At 45.0% G+C, this 11,877-nt stretch overlaps 1 protein-coding gene across 1 annotated transcript; it reads right to left on the reverse strand.

Moving 5' to 3' along the window:
* Positions 1 to 1,116: 1,116 nt before the first annotated feature.
* rab21 (RAB21, member RAS oncogene family) lies at positions 1,117 to 11,766 on the reverse strand. Its single transcript, XM_049025416.1, has 7 exons — positions 11,348 to 11,766; positions 5,012 to 5,071; positions 4,253 to 4,360; positions 3,870 to 3,933; positions 2,887 to 2,941; positions 2,370 to 2,458; positions 1,117 to 2,006 (listed from the first exon to the last, which is right to left on the reverse strand). Exons 1-7 carry the CDS (start codon positions 11,489 to 11,491, stop codon positions 1,864 to 1,866), a joined length of 663 nt encoding a protein of 220 aa, XP_048881373.1. The 5' UTR covers positions 11,492 to 11,766; the 3' UTR covers positions 1,117 to 1,863.
* Positions 11,767 to 11,877: the final 111 nt, after the last annotated feature.

Here is an 11,877-nt window from a genome sequence, read left to right on the forward strand (position 1 = left end):
AAAGTGTAACAGCTCAGCATGCAGAACAGTCCAGAGCATGTCATCATATAAACAAAGGGGACTTGTTTTAAACATCACTGTTAAATAATCTGCTAACCTAAAACCTATAATCAATACACCCTAATAAATGAACAAAGGGGTTACAATTTGCAATGGAAATAAGGGCTGGACTCCCATATTTACAGAATATACTATAGGATCGTACAGTATTTACTTACCATGAAATACTGTCAATATTTTATCCAGAAATATGTGGTTTGTAACAAACTGTGAAGTGCTTTCTGGCAAGGCTATACAACACCTTGCGAAACACAGGATGCCTTCAAATCACTTGCCTCAGCTTCAACTCAAAGTTTAATCATCTACTGTCTTAGAATGAATCGCAGCTAATACATAAACCAAAATCATACCCATCTCAAGATGTTCGTACTTTCACTCACTTCTTAATGCAGCCGAAATTTCTGAGGTCAACTGAACGCGAAGCTGGTTGTGTTTTTAAAAGTCTCGACTTAATATCCACTACAGGAGAGCGAAGAACCTCCATGCCAACATGGCTGAGGCTGAGTATGCTCAGTGGGCCCCTGCCAGGCCAGCCATCTCCTAGGCTTGTGGAGAACCCAGAACCGATCACCCGGCAGCGGAACATCGCGGATGGGACGCCAGTCCATAACAGGGCATTCCTACACATGTTCGCATTCAAGAATACACCATCCACAATATAGACACACCACTGGCATGCCTATTCTAATGGCAACAAATTCCTGGTGTAGTGGAGACCCATCTCCCCGCACAAGGCTGCATTCCAGTACACCGCCCCCCCCAATAAAGGTGCAGTAAGGACCTATCCTAAGACAATTCAGAAAAAAATAAATGATTGTTAGTGCTTGCGCAAGGTTTTTCTGAAGTAGCCATTTTTAAAATGAGTTAAAATGAGTACTGGTAAGTATGTCACATTAGTGTGGTGCGGTTTTTCTGGGTGACCATTTAAACTAAACCCCCCCACCCCCCACACCTTGGATACTGAGAATACCTTTTAAACTCAAGCAATGTTGATCATTATTACTGTTCCACAGTAAAGCACTTACGATAGTGGCAATAAATAATGCAATTCCAAAGTGTGCTTTCACTGACAATTGTTATTTTGATTTTACAGTCATTAACAAGACTAGTGTACACATTTCTACCTGTGTATTTTCCCCCCAAAGCTTGTAAAAGCAGATAAAATATTTAATATGTATTGTACAATGCTTGTTTTACATAACACCTTGGCAAACGAGAAATACAGTATAACAAAAGCATTGATAGCGATGGGCCAGTGCAAAAAAACAGGATGAATTTTCTGCCAAATATTTTTTTTTTAAAAATTTGAATCGGACACCTTTCACTATTCACCAAAAAGTAGAATGAATTTGGGAGGAAAAAAAAAAAAAAAAAGATTCCAAATAACACACATAACTTATTAAATAAAGATGCTTTAAAAGTAAACCAAGTGAAGCTTTTACAGTTCTACATGCGCATTATCCAAAGGATAAAAATTAGGAATTAGAATAGGGGCGTGTGCATGAGTAGTGGGAGGGACTGGGGGCGGGGCTTCAAGACACCACTGGCAAATGGTTGTTAACCGAGCCGTGAGAGTGACAAACAGCTTCCTCACCGGCAGCCACACACTGCGGATTCGGCACTTGTTTCACACAAGTCTCTTCAGTGTTATAAATGTCATCGCTGGGAGATGCGGTTAAGCGTGTTATTTGGTGGGAGGGGGTGGAGTCGGACGGGACGTCGAGAATGGCAGTCTTCGTGAAAAGGAAGGTGTGGAGGGAGGGCGACAGAGTCAGAGTCCAGTCCTGAGGAGGAGGCGGGGGCCTAGCCGGAGCAGCATCCGCCCCCCCCGGCCGCGGCCGCCTGGGGCTCGTCATCCACAATCTGCACCCCCCGCCGCGACGACGCCGACTGACTGGCACCGTTGCCTTTCGCCCTTTCGTCCGCCTGTGCCGTCTCCATCATTCCTGTTGATGGTTTAAGGTTTACATTTCACCAACCCAAACAAAAGCACAGCAAGCGAACTGTTGTGGAAAGAGAGCGAAAAATTCACAGCAATATTTCCGGCATTGCAGGGTGTGGCTTTCAAACCACTGCACAAAAAACATTTGTTGCCATTACCTGCCTTGCTTGCATTTGCTAAATAACTAAATGCTTGTTTCATTGTCCTGCCAGCAGCATAATCAGCTTTAACCTTCCGCTAATTTTAACCCTCGTGGTTCCCAACAACACGGACCAGAAAATTCACTTTTCATACTCTGTGGATGCAACACGATATCGTAAAGGACGTACTGAAAAGGGGGACGTGGTCCAAAATGGGGTCCACTTACTTTTACAGAGATCAAGAAACAATTCTTCGATTCCTTTGTTCAATTTAGCTGACGTGTGATAATGTTTCGCCCCAACAGACTCTGCATACCTGCATGGAAAGGCAGAAAAACTGGGTGTATTACCTGAGCAAAGCCTTAAATCACATATTTACGCAACATGTTGCCACTAAGGTTGTCTTCAGGATCGATTATAGGATGTTTTTCTATATATGAGGTGAGAGGGCATAAGAGAAATGTTAATTCATTCAGAGGGGGCAACCGTATTATTAGCCAATGATATGTTTTGAATGGATGATCGACACAGTAAGGCACACTCCAGGGGCCAATCAGTTTTCAGCCGAGTTCCCGCCCCTCTATATGCCCCTCGTTGTCTCATTCCATCTGGCACAGCTAACAGCGGCGCCAAAGTGCTATGAAGCGACACCAGGCGACAGGCGTGGAACATTAGGCAGCAGAAGACAAGCTCCACATCCTAAATGTAGATAAAATCAGAACCGCAAAGCTGATCTGCACGTACCCTTCTGCTTCCTGGATGGATACGTTCCTCTCCTTCTCCAAGTCTATTTTATTACCTTTAGAAAAACAGATATAGAAATTGTGGGAAAGTCTCCCTGGTTACCAGATCAGCAGCAGGTTCACATGTCATCATTCGGTTCTCTAAATAAGACGCCAAGCCTACTTGGCTTGGCGATTAAAGCAGAAACAATGTTCGTCAGTGTGTCACAATAGGGAAGGAGTGGCGTGCAGGATTTGTGCCAGTTTTAGGGCCCCAAGCTTGTTTTTATATATAGGGCTGATTTCAGATCATGTGATGAGGAAAAACATTCTTATGTGCAGCACAATAGGGTTTATGGTGTCCAAAATCAACCCATTCGCTCTATATGATTGGACAGGGGAGCATCTGATACTGTCCTCCATGAGTGCTTCCTTCAGCGTGAGGGCCGATAGGGGGTCTTCCCAAACACTGATCAGGGGGGTATCACACAAAGCAGGATTTCTCAGTTAGCTGGGTTAACTAAAGCTAGAAGTCATGTTTGCCCAATAAGAGAGTAAGTAAGGAGCATTCCTACTGGACAATCATGACTCCTAGTTTAAGTTAACCAAACTAACTGAGAAATATTGCTTTCTGGAAACCACAACCCCCCGGACTGTACCACTAACATTTTCAGAGATAAACACCCTCCACTGGGACACAGCTGCTTCTAGTGTTCTCTGCCAAATCATGGGGCAGACGCCGCCACCACCCCCAAAGACAGCATGCTCTCCCAGCCCCCCCAAACTCATCTGATCATATAATGAGACCCGACACATGATCTGGGCCCCAAGACTGTCTCCACTGTGCCCAACACTGATACACATCAGCATCTATTCAGCCTTCGATAAGCCGGGGCCTCTGAGATGGGCCCACTTGTACAGACTGAGAAATGGGGCACATTATATACATGGAATTTCATCCACTAAACCACAGAGGCAGATGGAGAAAATACGGCTCATACTTACCAACTATACATAAAGAGATTTCATTCCCCAACATTTTTCTTAACTCCTTTACCCAGTTTTTCACCTAAAAAGAAAAATTACATGTTTTATACAACCATAAAAAAAAAATGAACACAATGCATCGTTTAACACTTTACAACTCCATCATAGTTTACACCAGTGGTTCTCAAAGTCGGTCCTCGGGCCCCACTGCCCTGCTTGTTTTCCTGCTATCCCTGCCCCACACACAAGTCTCAGCTGTCTTTCAGCTTTTGATTACCTGGATCAGGTGTCTACAGTCAATCAGCAGTGTGTGGGGCAGGGAGAGCTGGAAAACAAGCAGGGCAGTGGGGCCCGAGGACGGAGTTTGAGAACCACTGGTTTAGACAATTTGGGAAGCCCACCTTTTGAAAGGAATCCTCATCTGTGATGTCATACACTAAAATGGCTCCATTGGAGTCTCTGTAGTAGATGGGCCCCAGTGCGTGGAACCTCTCCTGGCCTGCTGTGTCCTATTTAAAAAAAAAAAACAATGTGGAAGACTTGTTTGTCAGAAACTGCCACAGAAGGCACTTCAGTTTAAATGTAGGTGTACTTTAAATCTACACCAATTTACCCATGTAGTCTATAGTCAGGAAAAGCCTTAACAGTGGCTAATTCCGAGATTCATCAGCTGACCTGCCTAATGCCTGGTAAATAAAACTGCTAAGAGATGTTGGATATGGGTTTTAGTAACAGCTCATACATCTGTTATCAGATGATTTAAATGTTTTTGTTCCTTCCCCCCGCCCCCATTTCCATAGCTGGCGAGTCCAGCAGAGACCAGAAGCTGAGTCTAATTGGGCCATTTGCTAGTTGGTGGGGGGAGCGAACACCCACAAGAAGCAGCCAGAGGCTCTCAGTTTGACTCATCCGTGAGCCTAAATCACACCCCTGTTTCTGCCGTGACTCAGCACCTGGCCCCAGAGCACACGCCCCGTCAGATGGCTGCAGAAGCCAGACAGATGCTCAGTCACTCCTAGAGCCATTCCTACTTTTTCCTTATTTTTTTAAACCATGTCACTCCACAGCGAGTTGGCCAGCTCGCCTGACCAGGTTACGTGACCTGCCCGATTTGCATAAACACCACAGTGGCCCGGTTTTGCTCGAGACGTGATGCTCACCCATATGGCGAGGTTCACTCGTTTCCCTCCGATGTTCAGCTTCTTTGTTAAGAAGGACGCCTGGAAAGGGCAGAGAGAGGGGCGAGGTGAACAAACCGGAACAGCGAACATAACGTGGAAACAGGAGGCGGCCCACGCTGGCAGCTTTCCACGCAGAGAACAGGGGAGGTGGCTGGGGATTCTGCAAGACAGCCAAGGCCAGGAAGGCCGTCGGGGGAGTGACAGCAAGTTCCGGAAGGTTCTGCTGCAGACGTAACTGGAAAATTCCTTCCTCTGTGTACCTGGAAAATCACTTGCTGCAACAATGCGGATCCTCAAAGGGACTTAAGGCATAGGAGTGAGAATCAACAGAAGATATTGAAGCAGCCCAACAGCAAAAAGGGTTAAAAACTTAATACAGACATATTACCAAACCAGATTCTTTTACATTTAACTCACTTAAACAATATGCTAGGACTAGGGCTGTCATAATCACATGATGAAATCACGATCATATGGCGCATGCACAATAACCTCCAAGGCTTTAGATGACATGTCCGGGCACCGGCTTTTCGGTAACATATGGATGTTTACTGACGCCCACAGTTTGGTCAGCAGTTTAGTATTGAGCATCACGTATTAATGCATATTGAGATGCCCAAAAGTTAGTGATCTGTATAAACTTGGTGTATCCTTATGCTTATTATATTCAATTAGCAGAGCTAATCATGGAAGCGATAAGCACTGAAGCGGCGGTGAAGAACAGAAGAGCTCAGCAGCCACAACATCGTTTGAAAGAGGAGATATTGTGGATAAACAAGGTAAAAAGATGGTGGTGCTGTGTGATATGCCGAATTTATACAGATCATTAACTTCTGGGCATCACAATACGTATCACATGAACATCATAGGCACACTGCTAAACTACTTACCAAACCGTGGTGATAAGTAACCATCTGTAAATCACCGAAAAGCCGGCTCCCGGACGTTTCACCCATCATCTAAGGCCCGGGTGATGATGTACATGCAGCATATAATCGCGATTATATGCTGCATGTACATCGTGACGTGATTATGACATCCCTAATCACAGCCATTGCAGCTACAACGCAACACCCCAACTCACCATCATTCTGCACTATTAAATTTTTTTTTTATCTACTTTCAGAATATAACATAATCTTCTTAAAATCAAACCCATGTACCATTAGGGAGAAGCATGCAATTTTACAATAAACTTACTACAGATAACTGGATTATTCCTGCTCTGTCACTTTAATTGGTACAGCATATATTTTTTGGAAGCCCTGAACTTTTCAACACAATATTTTGACATTTCAAAGAATAACTCCATACTGTCCTAAACCTCAGCTCTCTAACAAACCATCCTTCCAACTCCCAATAAAACCCTCTTCTCAAACAGTTGCCTGGAAGACAAATGATGCTGTTCACACTATTTCATGATGAAAGAGCACAGAACGTCCTGGTTTCACTCATCGGGCACATAACCTAAGTCACGTGCCTGCCTGGATTGTGAAGGCTCAACCAAAACAGCTGTGAGCCGGATAGAGCAAGTGAGATCTCAAAAACTTGAATTCATTTTAAGACCCACAAACCCACATTACAGAGATGAGATTTTCAACCTTTAACATTTGATCCTTGCTGAAAGAAAATGTTAAGTTGACTGAAACTAGAACCGTAAGAGGATAAAGTTGTTCACACATTGTCAAATAGTATTTACTGTTTGCAGGTTAATGAAAAACTTTAAACAACCAAAGAGTTACATGTGAAATGATACAATACTGTCCAGACTCCCATGGATGCCTAGCGCCAATAAAACTCCTTCTCTCCTGTCTATTTTTACTCACATGCTCTCCATCATGGTCTTAAGGCCACTCCTGCAGAGATAATGGGCAGATCAGCGGCGCCAATCGATAAAGCATGATTTTAGGGATATCGAGAGTGCACTTGGGAGGGCGGGAAGTGCACCATGCCTCTCAGCACTGCTGAAGGCACCGTGATCTGGTTTGGCGGCAATAGCTAGAAGCCACCTCCGATTGGCTGGGTGTTGATGAGAATGCTAATGCTAACACGCCACGAGAAGAACAATGCCCGGCGAGGACCATTCAGTGAACGCCACGCGAGCGGAAATTTCTGCACACTCATTTGAACTAAGCAACTCAAACGACTTGACTGATACCATGAGCGGCAGCCAAGCATCACTAATCCCAAACCCAATAAATCGGAACAAGTGTTGTTGTTACTGAACCGGCAGTGTGATCATTTCCTGGTTCAGGCACCTCCCAAAGGAATGAGCTTCATTTGATTCAAAACACATTCTGTGGAATGACCTCACAGCCCTTTAGTATTCTTTCCCGTTGTAATCTGACCATTTTAGCAGTAAACATTCAGAATAGGCTCCACCTATCGCGCTGGTCATGTGTGCGGATGCCCCCTACGCACATCAGAGGGCACTTGGTAAACACTCCCTTCCATTGTGATGAGTTCCTGATGACTGCTACCCCAGTAACAGTGTGATGATACACTGCTTTGGCTGCCCGCCCCTCCCAGGACTTCACACAGCAGCTCCACTGATTAATTACATTCGCTCTGATCTGAATTAACATCGGGGGGTCCACTGCCACTCCCTAGGTATCACACCGCTGGGTAATTCTTCAAAAAGAAGCTGTCAGGTGCCTATTAAGACCCTAAAATGGGTCTGTCCAATCATTCCAAACTTTCCTAAACAACAACACTATCAAGACAGACACACTATTTCCACTGCTGTTGCAGAAACAGTTACATCACTTAGGCCCACGTATTGATGTCTAGGTATACACCTGTTGTGGCAATTTAAAACTGATACCAGGTCAACATGTGCCAAGATATCCCAGTGTTCCAAACTCCAGAATGCTCAACTGACTAGCTAGCTTGCCAAGTGTGACAGTCTTTGCCTAGGTGGTAGGAAAGACCAAAAACGTGAGAGACCCAAAATAATCTGCAAAAGCTATGAATAAACCTGGTCACTGCACTGCAATAACCAAGACAGAAAGGGATTAAGGAACTGCTTTAAAACAAGTAGCTACCTGATCTTTCATTCAAATTAAAGGGCTAAACAATCTAGAACCCACATAGAAGAAAGCGTTGTAAACATTTCTACAGCAACCAGTTTGTTGATACAGCCAATCCCAGAATGCTGCATTCAGAACCTCAGACAGACTGCAAAGGATAACTGGACAATAGCAGCACAAATCAGCAAATGGGACGCCAACCCACAAGTCTGTTAAAAGTACCACCAAGTACGGGGGCGTGCTGGATTTCCGTTCCGAAAGCAAACCCCCAGTGTTTAAGCAGCGGAAATGCACATTGTGCAATTACACATCTGGTTTCCAATATTTGCTAAACTGTCGAAAACAATAATTAATAAAAACACAGAATTCCACGCACGTTTCACTCTACATTCCAACATGCCACATTCTCCAGCGGACAGGAATCGCAGAGAAATTCAACCGTTTATGATGCGCTGAAGCTCCACCTGACACTCCCCCCTTCTGGTGGGTCGGGTTACAATGCAGGGCTTGACTGTAATGGGCAAACAAGACACAGAAAAGGCAGCCAGCTGTAAGATGACAGGCTACCTTCATTTCCTGCTGGCCTCCCAAGCAACGCAAACACTCACCACTGTCACCGCTCCAGTCTATCAACAAAGGGAAGCATAAAAGCAGTAACTGGAATAATAAATATGGGGGGGAGGCTGCAGAAAAATCCTGCCAAAGTATTTTGGGAATGTGAAAAGGATGGAAAACGCATTTTATAAGGCAGTTCAGAAATCCCATTTAACTTACATTTTCCTAATATGAGAAATTCTTAGCTTCTTATTCTTAGCTCAGATTTTTTATTTTTTTTTTAAAGTCCCTTGCATAAGTTCTGAGAATTTATGGTTAACATAATGCAATTACAAATCCGGAGTGGATTTGTGTGGGGGGGGGGAGGGGGGGTCATTTATAATGGAATGCTTTAACAAGCAAACACATTCAGCTCTAAGTCATCTAAGATATCAAAACAAATTAGGATGCAAGACGTAAAAGCAAGCCACACAGGACTCACTACGAAGACCGGGAAAGACTCATGTCTGCAGCAAATCCCCTTTAAAACGAGGCAATGCAGTTGTAAGCCCTGACGAAATAGGTTTGCTCAAGTGTAACGTAAAACAATGCAACGCATTGTGCCCTTAAGGCACTGTCACCGCTAAGACAAGCTAAAAGATGCGATTACCAAAGCAAGTGAAAATTCATACAGGCCTTCAAGCACTGCTATGAGTCTGTTCTTTGCAATCCTGCAGTGCATCAGCAAATCAATAATTATTTTGTTTCTCCATTTTTCCCCCGTTTAATTCACAATGTTATGCTTGATAACTGTAAAGTTTTTTTTTCTTAAACCAATCAATGTTGCTAAACGTGACAGTTTCCCCACAATCTTTATATTTTTTACGTTAAAGCTGGGTAGAATAACACCTCTCACAGGGGCCTAATCCAAATAAGCAAGCCAACAGCCTCGCAAAGACAGAGCCTCCAGCACAGCGACCACTAAAAGAGGCAGGAGGCATTTGGAAAGTTCCAGGCCAGAGCTCTGAAGGAATGATGCAACACCACAACTCTTCCTGGAAGCTCACCGCGTTTCCCAACAGGAGTGGGGCCCGGCAGCGAAACAGTGTCAACGCAATACTGAGCGGCACTATCCATGAACGGAGATTAAGCTCGGGCCAAACACCAAGTGGGTGGGGCGTGGGGGAGGTGGCACAATGCTAAGGCAGAGAGGAAAAGGAAACTTACAAGCATGAAAGCAGAAGCACGGCTTGTACAGGTGGGAACTGGCAGCTAGACACTTTCACAATCACTCCATGGTGGTGTCAATTTACAAACGCCATTCAGCTGCAAAATCTCTAGGAAGGTGGGAAGGGGGGGGGAGATTGGGGTAGGCTATATTTCCAAACAATTTTGAGACTTTGCACAGAGAGACTGTTAATGAACTGCAGAGAGCACAGTCTGAGCAGTAAAAATAATGCGCAGGCAGTTCTGAAGTGCTGTTAGAACAATAACACAGTCACTGTGTCCCATCAAAATACAGATGACATGTAAATGAGGTTTAAACACAAGCTGACAGTCTGCTAATTAGAGACACTCGTCTTATTATCCAACCTATCCTCTAGTTATTTAGATAACACGGATACAAGAAAAATTAATCCGACACGTATTATCTAACCAATTTAGTTAATAGCAGGCTATCAGATGATACAGAGAGTTAAGTAGAACATCAAAAGAAAAAAAAAGTAATAAGCGGCCCGAAAATGTGAAATTCTCCCGAAATCCTTTAAACTCAAACCCAAACCATAAATGCGCATTTTGTGGATATCCTGGAAATGGAGCAATCTCCATCCACCTCTAAACAAACGCTAATGAGATAAGTAGTACGGTTACGGTAAAAATAATTTCGCATTTTCCTTGGGGATTTTATGCCTGTATTGACAGCAGATTCAACAGGTTGCTGGAAACATGAACAGCAGGCGCTGGGCATTAATATAATCCGGTATCCTGATGCAATCCTACGTCGGCAGGCAGTAACCGACAAAGTACCAGGGAAAAAATCATTTTTTGCCTAATCATGCAGCTCCGGGTAATGGGGAGGCGACCGGGGAGTGACAGCTCCGCCGGAGGAGGACGCCAGCGCCGATCGGCGCTTTACTACGCCACACCTCCGGCTCGGACGGTTCCGGGTCTCTTTCTCTGGCCCTTTCCGTATTTTGGCGTCGAGATTCAGTAGCACCACTGTTACAACAAAAAAACCAGCACATGCAATAACCAAGCCCTGAAGTTTTAAAACGCACTTAAAGTTAAAAACAAAACATTAACAACAAAAGTATTATTGTTTTGATCGAATGCCAAAGCAGGAAGGCCGAGCTCACGAACACAGACTGGAAGATGAACAGAAGATACACCCTTTGCTTTGTGATTATATATGACCCACGGGTGACCATTAATCGCGCAACGAGCACGCGCGTGCAGGCACGCGCATGCAGACACGTACGTACACACACGCGCACACACTGTGTATATACATGATACACATATAATACGGATATGCGTAATACGTACTTGTGTATTATACAAAGACAAATAATGTAAATACACATCCATACATAAATATTTATTGAGCTAACATCAGGAGTGTTAGCATTCGCTTCGCCGCCGCGGCTGAAAGGCAGGACCACCGCGACTGACGGCAGTATGGAGGGGGGAGAGTCCTCATAAACAGCGCTTTAAAACCGCGATACCGCACGGAAAAGCGCCGCACACCGACCTGCAGCGTGGTGATGTGCTTGTCGTTGAACTTATTCTCGCAGTAGCGCAGCACCAGCGACGTCTTCCCGACGCATCCCTCCCCCAGCAGAACCACCTTGAAGGAGTAGGTCTTGCCGCCGCCCCCCGCTCCGCCAGCCGCCATCGTCTGATCCTTCCTCGGTCGGGAGCGAGAGTGTAACCCAGCACAGCCGCGACTGGCGACTCACATCGGACACAGCCGGCGAAGTGAGAATGGAACAAGCGAGCAGGAGAGGAAATGCGTGGCGGGAGAAACTAGGAGAACGAAGATCCGAACTCCGTCACTTTATCCAGTGGAGAATGGAGAGTAGCTAAGCTAGCGCCACATTAGCGAACAGCTCTTCCCAGTTTGTCAACCTGTCTAATGGCGTCTTCTCCCTCGACGTCACGCCGGCCCTAGACACGTGATCGACGCCGCCGGGGGCGAGGAGGGGCTTTATTTTTCCTATACGGGCGCAAATAGCCGGTCCAGTGCTAAGAAAAGCAATCAAAATGGGCGGTTGATCGATA

This window comes from Brienomyrus brachyistius, chromosome 1, assembly GCF_023856365.1.
Source record: "Brienomyrus brachyistius isolate T26 chromosome 1, BBRACH_0.4, whole genome shotgun sequence".
Classification (NCBI taxonomy): Eukaryota; Metazoa; Chordata; class Actinopteri; order Osteoglossiformes; family Mormyridae; genus Brienomyrus; species Brienomyrus brachyistius.